The 17,330-nt window shown below is 33.1% G+C and overlaps 2 protein-coding genes across 2 annotated transcripts in view; one reads left to right on the top strand and one right to left on the bottom strand.

Moving 5' to 3' along the window:
- The window catches only part of LOC133191028 (dynein axonemal assembly factor 3-like), a 19,720-nt gene extending 8,873 nt beyond the window's left edge, over positions 1–10,847 (bottom strand). The window contains exons 1-12 of the mRNA XM_061326686.1: positions 10,700–10,847; positions 8,045–8,092; positions 6,601–6,695; positions 6,127–6,220; positions 5,367–5,460; positions 5,170–5,233; positions 4,409–4,491; positions 3,710–3,803; positions 3,320–3,442; positions 2,435–2,557; positions 431–566; positions 184–270 (exon numbers count right to left, since the gene is read on the bottom strand). Coding sequence (XP_061182670.1) covers positions 184–270; positions 431–566; positions 2,435–2,557; positions 3,320–3,442; positions 3,710–3,803; positions 4,409–4,491; positions 5,170–5,233; positions 5,367–5,460; positions 6,127–6,220; positions 6,601–6,695; positions 8,045–8,092; positions 10,700–10,766 — 1,108 coding nt within the window. The 5' untranslated portion in view covers positions 10,767–10,847. The remainder of the gene's footprint in view (positions 1–183; positions 271–430; positions 567–2,434; positions 2,558–3,319; positions 3,443–3,709; positions 3,804–4,408; positions 4,492–5,169; positions 5,234–5,366; positions 5,461–6,126; positions 6,221–6,600; positions 6,696–8,044; positions 8,093–10,699) is intronic.
- A 261-nt stretch (positions 10,848–11,108) lies between these two features.
- LOC133191027 (CWF19-like protein 1) overlaps positions 11,109–17,330 on the top strand; it is a 23,901-nt gene continuing 17,679 nt past the window's right edge. Inside the window, exon 1 of the mRNA XM_061326684.1 lies at positions 11,109–11,187. Within this exon, the coding sequence (XP_061182668.1) occupies positions 11,159–11,187 (29 nt within the window). The 5' untranslated portion in view covers positions 11,109–11,158. The remainder of the gene's footprint in view (positions 11,188–17,330) is intronic.

Raw genomic sequence — 17,330 nt, 5'->3', positions numbered from 1 at the left:
TGAATTTAACACATTTGCTATAAAATGAACCCTCATTCTCATTCATCAATGCATAGTACCGTATCGTTAAAAATACCGTATCGTTTCAAAAATACCGGTATGATATCGTACCGTTTCATCCTTAACGGTATCCAACCCTATATAGGCCTGCCCTAATGGGTTACTAGGTAGACATTAACTAACCATAAGCCTGCCCTAATGGGTTACTAGGTGATTCTTCTGTCTCCTTAACATCAGTCTCTTCTGAATTTTCTTCTTCTTCAGAAATCTCTACAAGGAGAAACAAAACAAAATGATTGCTATGTATAGCTATTGATATATGATTAATTTATTCTTAACTTTTAAGTAAGATAAAGGATCCATGTAATAAATCATTAGAGAAAGAGGAGGGAGAGAAAGAAGAGATAGAGAGAAGGGAGTAGAGGTTGACCTGTGATTGTGACCCCCCCTTTACTGTCTTTCGTGTCGTCAGATTTTTCCTCTACTTTCGGTGGAATGTATTTCTCTTTATGAGCTATCTCATGGAACAGGGATAAAAGGTTGTACTCGGCCACTTGTAGAGAAATCTGAAAATAATTAATTTTAATTATAAAATATTGTGTTTTTTGATACTTCCAGTAATGTTTATCTAATAAGTAGGAATGACAAAAATTTATTTTCTGTAGTCAAATATTCGATTGCATTATTCAAACAATAGACGAATATTTGGAACATTTTCTGAAAATAAAATTTTATTTCAAACTTCACTGTCAATACATGGCATATTTTAAACTCAAAAACCCTTTTATGTAAATTTATATAGAAGTTCAATCACACACAGATGATCACAGGCACCTAACGTGTGGATGGGTGTTTATATGAAATATGTTTAGACTGCTAGTTTTCCCAAATGTACCCCATGAATCATTCATGTATCAGCCTGTACAGTCAGTTTATATTTTGGTAAGCATTAAAAAATTGCCAGCACGATATTTTTTAAAGCGTATTAAATAAATTGGGGGGCGGGTGGATAAACATACACTATCCACATGTCAGGTGATATATTGTTAAACAATTAAATACTGCTTGTTCAATTATCAATTGCGTGGCTATCAATTTAAGACAATTGTTTTAATTATTATAGAAGTGTCAAAACTTGTCACATCTACAGTGTGTTCCCTGTATTTGAACATTCTTAGAAACAACAAAATATAGTGGGCACATGGTCTAAGATCAAGTCCAATTAAAAATTTTACAAAGCAACAACACAAACAGTAATTGCCAAATAATTCTCACGGTAGTGAAGCATTTGTAATTACTGTACTTTCTACATGTACATGTAGTTTTTTTTGTGTTACTTTTATGTACGAGTTATTTGTTTTCTGAGGTAACATTTGTGCGTGTTGTTTCTTTTTTGGTGCCACCTTCATGTACATTATTTTTTTTATTGATATTACCTTGGTGTATTGGTTGTTATTTTTTTATTGGTGTTACCTTGGTGTATTGGTTGTTATTTTTTTATTGGTGTTACCTTGGTGTATTGGTTGTTATTTTTTATTGGTGTTACCTTGGTGTATTGGTTGATATTTCATTATTGATATTACCTTGGTGTATTGGTTGTTATTTCATTATTGATATTACCTTGGTGTATTGGTTGTTATTTTTTTATTGGTGTTACCTTGGTGTATTGGTTGTTATTTCATTATTGATATTACCTTGGTGTATTGGTTGTTATTTTTTTATTGGTGTTACCTTGGTGTATTGGTTGTTATTTCATTATTGATATTACCTTGGTGTATTGGTTGTTATTTCATTATTGATATTACCTTGGTGTATTGGTTGTTATTTTTTTATTGGTATTACCTTGGTGTATTGGTTGTTATTTCATTATTGATATTACCTTGGTGTATTGGTTGTTATTTTTTTATTGGTGTTACCTTGGTGTATTGGTTGTTATTTTTTTATTGGTATTACCTTGGTGTATTGGTTGTTATTTCATTATTGATATTACCTTGGTGTATTGGTTGTTATTTCATTATTGATATTACCTTGGTGTATTGGTTGTTATTTCATTATTGATATTACCTTGGTGTATTGGTTGTTATTTCATTATTGATATTACCTTGGTGTATTGGTTATTATTTTTTTATTGGTGTTACCTTGGTGTATTGGTTGTTATTTCATTATTGATATTACCTTGGTGTATTGGTTGTTATTTCATTATTGATATTACCTTGGTGTATTGGTTGTTATTTTTTTATTGGTGTTACCTTGGTGTATTGGTTGTTATTTCATTATTGATATTACCTTGGTATATTGGTTGTTATTTTTTTATTGGTGTTACCTTGGTGTATTGGTTGTTATTTTTTTATTGGTGTTACCTTGGTGTATTGGTTGTTATTTTTTTATTGGTGTTACCTTGGTGTATTGGTTGTTATTTTTTTATTGGTGTTACCTTGGTGTATTGGTTGTTTGATTTTTTGAAGAAAGACTTCTCCTCTGACTGAATCCCAAATGCCAGGTACGGCCCCACCAAGATGTCTCCCCAGTATCCTCGCCGTAACATCTTCTCTCCTTCCTGTGATTATCCATTCACAAATATGTCATACTTCACGTAAAAATACTCCCATATACATCTCATATCATTCTTGAAGATACAGAATCTTAAAGCAAATTCAAAAAGTATCATCCTCCAAGAACATCAACTTTTTTTGTGGAAATACATGTGACTTTATTGTTCATGTATATCTTTTTTATATTCCAACTTGTCATCTAAAATCTGGTCGAAACTTTTAATAATACATTGTAAGCAATCTATATTATAAAAGGATAAAAAAGTATAGCCTGATCGAGGTAGTTTTGGCAGGACTTATTTTATTTTGATGATATTTTGTAGTTGTGTAGTACTAAATGTATATCTGTATAATACTGTATAATAAACAATTTCTTTGCTTATCCAATTTTTGAAGAATTTTGCAGGTTAATATCAAATAGAACATGACCTACAAATATAATTAGTTTTTTTTTCCTGAATTAATTATATGTTATTGTACTGTAAATTGTTAATTCATGATGGTCTGAAGTCAAGTTATGCACTGTAGAAATTTTTATGAATATATGCAGAAAAATATTTGAGAGGAAAAACAAGATGACAGATCTAATAAAAACAATGCTAAATCTTCTCCTTGAATCATTTTTAGCTCCCTTTATTGGTTATAATTTTGGCATTTCTAATTGATTATAACCATCAGTAACCTTTAACCTTTCAATAACTGATGATGATGACCTTGACCTCCCCTTCTAATTGACAATGACCTTTGTTGACCTTTGCACATCCTACCTGATTTATAATGACTCCTGAAGCCAGTGTTTTGTTGGGGATGTCATACGTTGCCTCCCTTGGTTCAAAAGCAATCCCAGTACTCCTCCATCTTTTGTATTCATGTTTGTGTATTATATCTGCCTGTAGAAAGGTGTCCGTTATATTAAGTACCTTCAGAACATTTCCAGAATTATAATCAGGCCTCCAAAATTATAGATTAAATGTCTCCAAAATTAATAGATGAATGCTCATATAACTACACATGGAATCAGTCATATACTGTGAAAGAAATGATTAAATGATCTTAAATTCTCAGAATTCTCCCTGAGTTACAAGGACAGAGCGTTCTCAGTATAATTAGACAGCTTCTACAGTAATAACTAAGCTTAAAGCTGATTTCTCCCAAACCTCTTTGTTGACTAGCTTCATGTGATAATCCCAATCATACGCATTAAATCTACAGTCGTATCGTGGACCTAGGTATTGTCTCTGTCTCATATCCCTAAAACAAAGATAAAACATTAAATCTACAGTCGTATCGTGGACCTAGGTATTGTCTCTGTCTCATATCCCTAAAACAAAGACAAAACATTTAATCTACAGTCGTATCGTGGACCTAGGTATTGTCTCTGTCTCATATCCCTATAACAAAGATAAAACATTTAATCTACAGTCATATCGTGGACCTAGGTATTGTCTTTGACTTATATCCCTAAAACAAAGATAAAACATTTAATCTACAGTCGTACCGTGGACCTCAGGTATTGTCTTTGACTTATATCCCTAAAACAAAGACAAAACATTTAATCTACAGTCGTATCGTGGACCGATGTATTGTCTTTATCTCATATCCCTAAAACAAAGATAAAACATTTAATCTACAGTCGTACCGTGGACCTCAGGTATTGTCTTTGACTTATATCCCTAAAACAAAGATAAAACATTTAATCTACAGTCGTATCGTGGACCGATGTATTGTCTTTATCTCATATCCCTAAAACAAAGATAAAACATTTAATCTACAGTCATATTGTAGATTTTGTATGCAAGAGTACTTGAAAGTGTAAATCACACTGTGTTTAATAAAACTCCAAACAATCTACTTACCAATGTTTTTCAGCATCAAAGATTTCTACTGATGGATTTCTCCAGAATTTGAAAATTCCCTCAAGAAAATCTCTCTCTTTAAACTGAAATAAAGTAAATACCTGTAACCAGTGAGATTTCAGTTTAATTTACATAATTTAATTGTGCAGGGCTTAACAATAACTTTTGTCTAATTCACTGTGCCAAGAGAAAATTTTCATGAAAAAATGAATATTGCTGGGCACTTGTCTGATCGGGAAAGTGCTTTTTCTGTGGTGAACACTCATTGTCATAATATATTTTGATCCTGAATTTAAACTCATTATGGATCAAAGTTTGTGATTTGCTCATTACATTGCTAGTAGCCTGGAACTGATGAAGTTCTGGGTTTAATGTCAGGTAAAAAAGCTGAAATAATTGAATGAATGTTCGGTATTAACACTTTACCAATACAAGATCCAATGAGAGGATTACAGACTTTACTTCAGATGACACTATATATTTCAAATTGTCAATTAGTCCTCAAAATCATATTTGTACAAGTAAATTCCAAAACAGTTGTCAAAATGGATAAGTAGGAAAAAAGTTACTGTTGAGCACTGTTAGGAACGTAAATAATGTTAGCTTGTATCTTCTGGCTTCATTTTTTATGTCATAAACATGACATTTAATCCATGTGAAATTTTCAAATTCCAGGCTTTTTTTTTTGGGGGGGGGGGGGGGGGGATCTCACTAATTATTTTAATCCCTTATAGAAATCTAACAAGGTTTATTTCTGTTACCTTTAACTGAGAGAGATCTAACATTGGTAGCTTCTGAGCAAGATAGTCTGAATCTGTCACCATCCTACAAACCAGAGGATATATTTATATTATTACATCAAACACTGAGATGATCCTGTCATATCCTACAAAACAGAGGATACATTTATATACATCAAGCACTAAGGTGAAGCAGGACAATTTAATTTTATACTCACTTGATGAACTCATTTGCCATCTTCTCCACATATTCACAAGCCTGTTTCCGGACCAGCAGATTGCCAAAGAGTTCAAGGAACATTTCTGTTTTCTCTACATAAGAAAAAACATCACAATTAAACTGTTAATGAAAGAAAACTTAAGAAGTGTATGTATTTATAACATGAATTAAGTGTAGGTACAGTTACTAAACTACATGATATACAGATTATTATTTAGGTATGAAAAGATATAGGTTAATCTTTAGTACATGATATACATATTATTATATAGGTATGACAAGATATAGGTTAATCTTTAGTACATGATATATTGATTATTATATAGGTATGACAAGATATAGGTTAATCTTTAGTACATGATATACATATTATTATATAGGTATGAAAAGATATAGGTTAATCTTTAGTACATGATATATTGATTATTATATAGGTATGACAAGATATAGGTTAATCTTTAGTACATGATACATCGATTGTTATATAGGTATGACAAGATATAGGTTAATCTTTAGTACATGATATATATATTATTATATAGGTATGACAAGATATAGGTTAATCTTTAGTCCATGATATACATATTATTATATAGGTATGACAAGATATAGGTTAATCTTTAGTACATGATATACATATTATTATATAGGTATGACAAGATATATAGGTTAATCTTTAGTACATGATATATCAGTTATGATATAGGTATGACAAGATATATAGGTTAATCTTTCATACAGTCATGTAGTTATTTTACCTTGTAATCCCATGCGCTTTGGTGTCTCCAAACTCAGTGCCAGAAATAACATATCTCTTGCATACAGCTCCAAGGCATTCTCCAGAATGTAAAACTACAAGCAGAAATAATGTGTCTCGATCATGTGTACTGTGAGTTACAATGCAATCTCTAAATTATTAAACTCAGACAACAGAAGTGTGTATATTAGGTAATTTTCAGTATCTCAAACATTGATATCTTCAATACCTGGCTCTGGTGAAGGGAGTGGGAAGTCTCTACCACTTTTTCTTTAATTATTTAAAGCTCAATATCTTGAAACTTTGTATATCTTGATTTTTTTTATTTTGATTGAGATAATAAGATTAGACTATTTAAGTACAAGTTTGATACCTAACAAAAAACAATATTAAAATCAAATTGTATCTTCTGAATGGGTATGACAAGATATATAGGTTAAGTGTTACTTTTATGTAGAAATTAAGATTGACTTACGTGGAGTTTTTTGTGATGGTGACGGTATGATCTTGCTATAGTCATCAAAACATGTCTCAAATCTCCCGACCCAACAAGCAAAATCTTCAGCTCATCTAAATCAAAATATTTCTGTCATTAATTTTATCACATAAGATGCCATTAATCTTTTACATAAATATAAAGAAATTTCTATAATGACTTCTAGGGTTGTATGTAATTTATTGAGACACCCTTCTTTTTCCTGTCATTTTATTACCCAACATATGTATATTCTATTGAAAATTCTTCATATATAATTCATTCAAAAACATACATGAATATTATTGCAATCAAAATATTAAAGTTAAGGTATGTCACTCTTGAAATTAGTTATATCAAGAATTTTTTGAAAAGTATATTTTAAATAAATACTCATATAGCATGACTCAAAATGTCAAAGAAAATAGGGGGTCAGTGTGCACCTTACTGAGCAACGGTACAAGGAACTTGACCTTTTTAGATAATATTTTTCATTGAACAAAGCATACAAATAAATGTGCATAAATTATTGTTTGACTTTTTGCACTAAAAAGTATCATATTTGGGGTATTAAAAATCTAAATAGGCAACAAAATATTTTTCTGTATAAAAGTTTTCATGACTTAAGTGCTGATCAGTTGGAAGTATCATGTAGTTTAAAATTATGAAAGAAAAAGTTGGGCTCAGTGATGTAAGTTTTGAGATACTGGCAAAAATATGCAATTTTCAAGCCAAAAAAGTGTAATCTATAATATATCTTCATTTCTTGGCAAAGACTGTTGAGTGAATGTAAAATTTGTTCAAAAAATATAAATTGAGACCTATATTTTATATTCCTAGCATATAATAATGGAAAATATTCTCGGAGTAAAAATATGTGGGGCTAAAGTTGGAAGATATTAAATTTTACAAATGTGTAGATTTGAAGAATTTTCTTCAAAATATCCTTCTGTCACAAGAAATAACCCCCCCCCCATAAATCTTGCTACTTTATGACTTTGTGAGCAGTTTTTAAATTGACTGTTGTTTAATTTGGATTGTTTAATTCAAATATGTTATAAAAATTGAATTGTAAAAAATAGTTTCGAAGTCAGAGATTCTGACTGAACTTTTCTTAAAAGCTGATGATTGACATACTTTAAATCTTAAGTATTTACTTCCAATATAAATTTAATGATTTCTAAACATTTAATAGTAAAAATTAGAAAAACAATTTAAAATAAATTATGAAGAATAATAAAAAACACAAATGGTGGAAATAAATGTCAAATTTGAAAAATATCTAACTGTTAAAGTAAAGTATCAGCATGCTATAAATAGAAACTCAAACTTTAAAAAATTGAATAGCTATAAATAGAAACTCAAATTTTAAGAAATTGAATAACTGCTTTACCCAAATCACTTCATTATTTTAAAGTAACATACATATGTCAATTTCACAAACCATTTTCCTTTTCACTTATTTTCATCCCATTTACTGCAGTCAATAAATCTGAAATTAAAAATGACATTGTTTATTATTCTCACTCACCTGGTGGATTTAGAGATGGTGTAGGGGGGTGATGGGGGGGGGGGGGGAGGGGCCCCCTGCCCCCTTTTTTGTCCAAAAATATACATAAGATTTAATAGATCAATTTTTTTGGTGTCGCCCATGCCCCCCTCCCCTTTTCATGAATCCTGGATCCACCACTGATTCTTTAATATGAAACTGTTTTTTGTCATTAGAGTTTAACATGTAGTTATTGCTACACAAAGCATACCTTAATATGTAATAACTGTAAGTCAAATCTACAGGTGATTCATCATGATTCATTAATAGTTTTGTCATATGTAATTATTTGTAGTGTCACCGGGTCTTTTGTAGGATAAAAATCCAACACTGGATTCGGCACAAACTATATTTATTTACTGTGCTTAGAACAAAAAACCAGGAATCCAGTTAAATTAACTCCAAGTAATACTTTGCAGAATACTTCTATGTTTCAAATACATGTACAGACTTCTACTGTAAAGGCAAAAAGCGTGGGGGGTCAAGAATTGGTGGGTACTACGCATATATACTCGGTGCAGAAATTAAAACATGCATATTAATAAGATAAAAACAGTCAGTTATTGGTCAGCAGTAAGGTCACATTAGGTCACCTAACCGGAAACACGTGGAAATACAAAAATAAACAATGCCACATGATCTCCCAAAACATTCACACAAGACACACGACACAAACAAACGCAGCGAACGCATTCGATTGGCAATGCGCGCCAATTTTATGTACAAATTAAAATATAACATCTGTGACAGTAGTATCATATACTTGTAATTAATTGAATTAATATTGTGATGTTTTCAGGAACCTGTTGATGATCAGTTCCTAAAACAATATCTCCTTCTCGCCCCTGCATCACATTATAATATTGTGTTTTATTACATTTTCAACAGTGAAATACTGTGATTTATTTATTGAATAAAAGTGAATATTCTCTCACAGTGTGAAAGGATACCAAAATGATATTCTCTCGCAGTGTGAAAGGATATCAAATTAAGTAAAAAAATAATTTCTGGTCTGTCATAAGATAGATATAACAACTAAGCATCTTGATAGAGGTAAAACTGCAAATTTCTTCCCAAATATGTTGCTAAAATCCATGCTATGTAATGTTTTCAATCACACTACTGCTAAGCTATGGCATCTCAACCGCTCAACTATGACGTGAAGCCTATGACACTGTGTTAAGAAAAGACTGAGGCAAAGGGAAAATCAAAGAAAATGTAATAAACAGAAAATTCAATGTTTTGTAGATGAATATGGAATTTATTTCACAAGTGGGACAGGATTTTTTTATATTTTCACTCGTGCTTCGCACTCGTGAAAATATAAAAAAAATCCTGTCCCACTTGTGAAATAAATTCCATATTCATCTACAAAACATTGAATATCCTCTATTTAAACAATAATTTAGATCTTGAGATCTAATACAAAAGTAACACATGAGTTTGTTCAAAAGAATGTATATTAACTAGCAATTAACAAGTAGCAATTTACTTAAGGAATGAATTTAATAGCTACCCAATTTAAACGGTATAAAGTGTGTTGGGGCAGTTTACGCTTTATAAACCTCAAAGTGATTTAAATAAAAGTGTAAACTTTTTCAACTCACTTTATACCATATAAATTGGGTAGCTACTAAATTCATTCCTTATAATTTAATTTTCATTCATTTAGTGTAAGAAAAAAGATGATTGCCCATAATAATTATTTCAAATTCTAAAAAATTTAAATGTAACGTCAGGCGGATTGATGCGTTTTTGACGCAAGTCACTGTGACGTAGGCAACCCGATTTATACAATATAAAGTAAATTTTTTATCCAATCTATTTGCGTGTAACAATCAGAATTAAATTATACAAGTATTAACCAGTGGCAACATTCCTGGGTCGATTTTCAAATCCGCAAAAATAAATATCAAACTTGCATTTAATTCATAATCGCACAATACTTCAACAGGTTCAAACACTTGCCAATATAGATAGAATGTTCTATCGTTAAAATAATATTGTCCTACGGACCCGGTTTAACGATAGAATTCGTTCCGTGTATTTGCAATGTAGCAAAATAAACACGGGCGATAACTCGAACACTGTGCATTTTCTATGAGGAATCCAGAGAGTTCCGAATGTCAACATGGCGTTAAATTTGAAGCGAGGAAAAAACATTGAGAAAATGAGTTGAATTTTCGTATATATATGGATTAATTTTTAGGTTAAAAGGCATATACAATCTCAAAAAGGTTTGTTATGATTAATTTGGTAGTTATTTTCAGTGCAACTCATTTTGTATTCTTCAGAATCATTTCGGAGTGGATCCACTCCGATTTGCTACATTGCAAGTATATGGGACGTATTCTAACTGTGGTGAGGGCCTGTCCCGAGACACAGTTAGAATATTCTAACTATTGCCAATATTGCTTGGAGTAAAATTCGTTAAACACGTCATGCCTGGCCCATTTCCAATTATCTTAATTGCTTCAGTTCTGGTGTTTTTCTGGTACATCAAGTACTTGTGAAAACGTCAGATATTTCGAACAACTCAACAAATCGTACCTTTGTCCTGAATGTCCACTGCTGGACTGAATCCCCACCAAGTTATCGTTCCAAAGCCGTCTGTCATCTCTTCTGCAGGTATTATTTAATTTACTATTGCCTAGACAGGGTTCTCTTTCTCTAAAAATGCAGTTGTTCACTTCTATACTTGTTGCGTCCCGGGTAGACATGTGTAAACAAAGCAGTTCCGCGGAAAATTTAAAATTTGCTAGTGCGTACGTAAGTTTTTTTGTGTGTGCTAAATAGTCATATTAGGCATTTTCATTTACAATAAACCACTTTTTTAAACCAATTTATTTTTAGAATTGGATATTGAAAATGAATTTAAAATCAGCTTTCAAATAAAGAATATTTCTAGTACGAAATAGTTATTGGATGATCTAAAAATAAAAACATGGCGGCGCCCATGGATCAGCGGCAAAATTAAAACCATAAATTGATAAAAACGTCCTCTCCACGATGAATTCTAAGCCTAAGGCATTGAAAATGTAGGTTTAAATTTTTTTAGCTCATCTGATCCAAAGGCTCAAGAGAACTTTATTGTTCGAAGAGAATCTAGTGCCTGTCTGTCTGTCATCTGAGTTGTCTAATATTTCAACCAAACTTGACACAAAGCATCCTTGGGTGAAGGGGATTCATATTTATTCTAATGAAAGGTCACATTCTCTTTCAAGGAGAGATGATTAAGAAAAAGCAAATATTTGGTGATATCATTTAATGTAATACGGTTGATGAAGCGACGGTTAGGGCAAGCATAATCCAAGATTCCTCGACTCTAACCCCTGCTTTTATAGAGACATCTTCCCTGCACATGTCACAATATAAAAGCAGGGGTTAGAGTCAGAGGAATCTCGGATTTGGGCAAGCACAGATGTGTTATTAATATGTTGACGGTGCAACCATTAGGGCGAGCGCAGATACCTATATTCAGTTTTTAAAATTAGATTGGGCTCTTCAAACTGCATGTGACATTTAGTACGTCTAGACTCAGACGTCACATGAGGCCAAAATAAAAAATACCTTTGTTTCCCCTAACGCGACCGACCCTCTTAAATCATGCCGACTAAAAAGTTTTTTTAATAGGATTATTAAAATATTTTTTTTTACTGTTTATCAACTTTATAAAATACAATTTCATCAAAATCCGTTTTTTTTTTTTTATCAGAACGGCGGCTTTTGTTTTACTCTCATTTCATGTGGCCACAAAGGGTTCGTTCATGTTATAAAACAACGGCGATGTATCAATCTTAATATATATCTTTAACTTATTAGAATCCTACACTCTTGAAACATTTCATGAATTAAATATACCATGACTAAGGAGTGTTAAGATGATATTTACAAATATGCCTTTTAAAATTAATGTATGTAGTAAGCATGGCAAAGCCTGCCGAACACTTCTAGTATACCGGTCCCTATAAATATGGCGCTAAAATAGGTGCCGCCGAAGGCGGTGTACAATATAATACGATTGGGTGAGCGATCGCCAAATCGATAAAAAAGGCCACAAATCGCAAAATTGAGCCAAAAAACATGTTCCTTGTGAAAAATTGGGTTTAAAAAACTGGTTTTTAAACACAGTTTTTTAAATGAAAATTAAAAGGTTTCGTAGAATAACGTACTTGTTTAGTAGATAAAACTCCATTTTGCGTTGTTTAGGAATGTGGTCACATGATCAGTTTTTGACGTAATCTCATAAATATTCATGACGTGCGTCACTTGTGTTTTGACGTAATGAAGACTGATGAAGTAGAGCTGATAGGACTCAAAGTAAAATGCTACTAGAATTGCGAGATTTTTGTGAGAAATGCAGGGATTTAACAAGTGATAACTAAATACTAGTAATTGGTTGATTGAATTGTGCATCACCATTGATTTGAAAGAAAAAATATTCTGAATATGGACATTAGGAAGTTAGGATATCGAGCTTAAGTAAACGGCAAGTCGCTTTTACCAATTACTTGCCAAAACTTAGCGCACAATATCGGGCATGTTTCAACATTAGAACAAGGCTAATTCATCCAAGTTTCGCAAAACTTTCCTGTTCTTTGTTAGCAAAAATTGCATGAATAAGCCCAAAGTGGTATAGATGCGAGCATGGGTGAATATAAAACAGTTACAATATCCGAGCTATATATATACTAACCCTAATCCGTAGATCGCATACATTGCCATATTTAATTAACGGTTTGTTTAAGTTTTGCATGTTTCATGCTTTACTCCTATTAAAGATGGTATATCAGCATGGTTCGACATTAGGCTGATTCATGCAAGTTTTTGGTCACAAAAGGCACTTGGCAGTGCCTTTTGTAAGCAAAAATTACATGAATTAGCCCAAAGTCAGGAAAATTTAAGAGTGGATTTATAAAACAGTTCCAATCTTAAAACAATATACCCTAACCCTAATCACTCGATCGAATGCGTTTTGTTGAAGCGAGGGGAAAATGGCAGTTTGTTTACATTCTGCATAGCAACGGCAAGGGAAATAACCGCTCATGCGCAATCGCGTGATTCTGGGGACGGGCATACTAGAAACTTCCCAGCCTGCCTAACGAGCAGATGAGGAGCCCACCTTGTGTATGCATATCAATAAGTTTCACTGCATTTCATTCGTTTCAATCTAATAAATACTTCATGTATGATTCTATTTTTACTATATAGGCCCATAGGATTTGTAAATATGTCTTTGACTGTATAATTATCATCTTGATAAATATAATTCAGATGTCATTTTTTCCTTCCTTTTATTTATGGGGTAAACTTCGTAACTATAACATTAGATATATGAAACTTTAATCATTTAAGAAATGGTTTGATTGAATAAAATATTGTTTATAAAGGTGCACACTTTTCAAATAGTGTTAAAATCTTTAAAATTGGGTTATGGTACTGCTTCCTGAGACGTCCAGTGTATTTTTCTTTAGTTAGGCCTTTGAAAATAGGTTGTTTCTTTGCTTTAAAACATCTTTTTTAATTGTTTGAGTCGACAACATTTGAACACCTATCTGGTGGAAGGCTCCTAATTTACAATTTTTCTTGGCACTTATGGCCATTGATCATAAAGCATCAATAAGGGATCTTTTTCATGCCATCATCTACATGTATACTGCAACACTGCATGGACCTACTTTTTTTATGGTCTCATTTGACTGACAAGTCTCCACATCCCACGTCGGGACCTGTGACTTACAATAAGCTCCTGAATTATGCCAAGACTCCAAACGAAACACTAGAATTACTGCGCCACGCGAGGCCCTTGACATTTTGTCTGTGTAAGCACTCAAAGATGATAGTAGGTTTGAAAAAATATACTTGGATGGCCGATGGTTGAGTATTTGCGAATCTTGTCTTTTTGTAAAAATATGATTTCATTTAATTTACGCTGGCCTGAGATATTTCACAAGTTCAAATGAATAATATTTGTGAATTAATTTACTATACATGTTGCTTTTAAATTTCATTTGTATGATATTCGGTTTAAAAATCGGTTTCTTTTGTTCTCTCTTATTTATAAAGACATTATTCAATTTTTCAGAAAGTATTTTCAAAACTGTTGTCAGAAAAAAAAAATAATTTACCTACCTACCTACCCAACTTGAAATTTTAGGGTCGGGTTAGGGGAAACAAAGATAATTTTAATGATGGCCTGACATCGTTTGAAAGTTGCATTACCAAAACGAAGTCGGAACAGGGCTAATTTTAATAAAGAAGGTTTAATCTACTATTTATCTGCTACATGTATATATCCATCAAATCAAGGTGAGTTTATATTTTTAGGTCACCTGAGTCACTTCACTCAGGTGACCTATTGCTATCCGTTCTCGTCCATCGGCATGCGTCGTGCGTTAACATTTGAACATTTTTAGCTTCTTCTCTGAAACCGCTTAACCAATTTCAACCAAATTTGGCATATAGCATCTATGGGTGAAGGGGAACAAAAATTGTGAATTTCATGGTCACTGCCCTCCCCCCCTCCCGGAGGGGCCTGAGGGGTGAGGCTAAAACCACCAAAAATAATGCAATCTTTAAAAATCTTCTTCTTTAATCCAGGACATCAAGCAGTCAAACTGTTGGCATCATTGTAATAAGCATTGAGCCCTCTACCAAAATTGTGAAATTCATGGCCCCAGGGTCAGGGGTTCTGGCCCAAGGGTGGGGCTATATAGATCATATAGTGAAAATGCATTATTTCTTTGAAAATCTTCTTCTCTGCTCCTGGGTATTAAATAAAGTAACTAAGTACATAGTTATGAAGAGCAAGAGTGCCTCTTCCAAAATTGTGAAATTCAGGGCCCCAGGGAAAGGGGTTCTGGCCCCAGGGCGGGGCTCTATAGATTATATAGTGAAAAAGCATTAATTCTTTGAAAATCTTCTTCTCTGCTCCTGGGTATTAAATAAAGTAACTAAGTACATAGTTATGAAGAGCAAGAGTGCCTCTTCCAAAATTGTGAAATTCATGGCCCCAGGGTCAGGGGTTCTGGTGTTAGGGTGGGGCTCTATTGATTAAATAGTGAAAATGCATTTATTCTTTGAAAATCTTCTTCTCTGCTCCTGGGTATAAAATAAAGTAACTAAGTACATAGTTATGATGAGCAAGAGTGCCTCTTCCAAAATTGTGCAATTCATGGCCCCAGGGTCAGGGATTCTGGCCCCAGGGTGGGGCTATATAGATCATATAGTGAAAATGCATTATTTCTTTGAAAATCTTCTTCTCTGCTCCTGGGTATTAAATAAGGTAACTAAGTACATAGTTATGAAGAGCAAGAGTGCCTCTTCCAAAATTGTGAAATTCATGACCCCAGGGTCAGGGGTTCTGGCCCCAGGGTGGGGCTCTATAGATTATATAGTGAAAATGCATTAATTCTTTGAAAATCTTCTTCTCTGCTCTTGGGTATTAAATAAAGTAACTAAGTACATAGTTATGATGAGCAAAAGTGCCTTTTCAAGAATTGTGAATTTCATGGCCCCAGGGTCAGGAGTTCTGGTGTTAGGGCGGGGCTTTATCGACTATCTAGTGAAAATGCTTTAATTCTTTGAAAATCTTCTCTGCTCCTTGGTATTAAATTAAGTAACTAAGTATATAGTTATGATGAGCAAGAGAGCCTCTTCCAAAATTGTGAATTTCATGGCCCCAGGGTCAGGGGTTCTGGTGTTAGGGCGGGGCTCTATTGACTATATAGTGAAAATGCATTAATTCTTTGAAAATTTTCTCCTCTGCTCCTGGGCATTAAGGTGATAAACTAAGTACATAGTTATGATGAGGAGGTGGACCCCTTCCAGAATTGTGAAAACCATGGCCCCTGGGTCAGGGGTTCTATTGATAATATAGTGAAAATGCATTAATTCTTTGAAAATCTTCTTCTCTGCTCCTGGGTATTATTTAAGCAAACTAAGTGCATGGTTATGATGCATAAGGATGCCTTTTTAAAAATTGTGAATTTCATGGCCCCAGGGTCAGGGGTTCTGGTGTTAGGGTGGGGCTCTATTGATTATATTGTGAAAATGCATTGATTCTATGAAAATCTTCTTCTCTGCTACTGGAGATTATTTAAACAAACTAAGTGCATGGTTATGATGCATAAGGATGCCTCTTCCAAAAATTTTGAATTTCATGGCCCCAGGGTCAGGTCTGGTGTTAGGGCGGGGCTCTATTGATATATAGTGAAAATGCATTGATTCTATGAAAATCTTCTTCTTTGCTACTGGAGATTATTTAAACAAACTAAGTGCATGATTATGATAGGCAAGGATGCCTCTTCCAAAATTTTTAAATATATGGCCTCAGTTTTTGGGGTTCTTGAGGAGGGGGGGGGGGGGGGGAGGGGCTCTATTGATTATATAGTGAAAATGCATTAATTCTATTAATTAATCATTAATTAATCCTGTCTGCTCCTTAGTGTTGAGCTGATTAATAAATTGCTTAGCTATGATGAAAATGGGAGCTTCGAACAGAATTTTTAAATCTTGTGGTCCTAGGGTCAGGGGTTCTGGCATAACGAAGGGGGGGGGGGGGGGCTTTTGATAATATAGTGGAAAAGTGTTAATTCTTTGAAGTCCATAGTTATGATGATGAGGGTAACTCTTCCAAATTTCTAAATTTCTTGACCTTTGGTCTTGGGTTCTGGTATTAGGGTAAGGCTTTGTTGAATCTGTAGTGAAAATGCATTGTACCTGTGAAATTCTTCTCTGCTTCTGGGCATATCAGAAGCAAACTGAGTAAAAGTTTAAATGATATAAGTAAGCATATTTCTACCAGATTTTTGAACATCTGGACCATTTGTCTAAGCATTCTGATCCTGGGCAGGGCTCTATTAATTTGTATTCTACTGAGAGAAGTTATTCCCCTTTTCCATTCACCTTTGATAATTAATCACTGTAAATAATGTATTTGAAAGGTTAATAGAATAAGATAATTATGCAAGAATGTTTATCGTATAATTCAAAAAGTACTTTCTTAGTTTTAATAATCAGGCAGACCTGTAAGTAATAGATAAATAAAAATGAGACAAAAATAACTTATCTTATTAAAAGTTCTTCAAAGACCATAAGAGAGGTCAATGCTAGAGGTCTTAATATGGGTTTAAAAATAGTACAGAAGCACTAATAGTTTGTTAATAGTCTGCATGGTGAT

Source organism: Saccostrea echinata, unplaced genomic scaffold, assembly GCF_033153115.1.
Source record: "Saccostrea echinata isolate AGI-Se365-2 ecotype Australia unplaced genomic scaffold, CSIRO_AGI_Sech_v1 ptg000023l, whole genome shotgun sequence".
Classification (NCBI taxonomy): domain Eukaryota; kingdom Metazoa; phylum Mollusca; class Bivalvia; order Ostreida; family Ostreidae; genus Saccostrea; species Saccostrea echinata.
The sequence above is the reverse complement of the archived record's forward strand: the minus strand, read 5'-3'. Positions and strand labels throughout refer to the sequence as shown.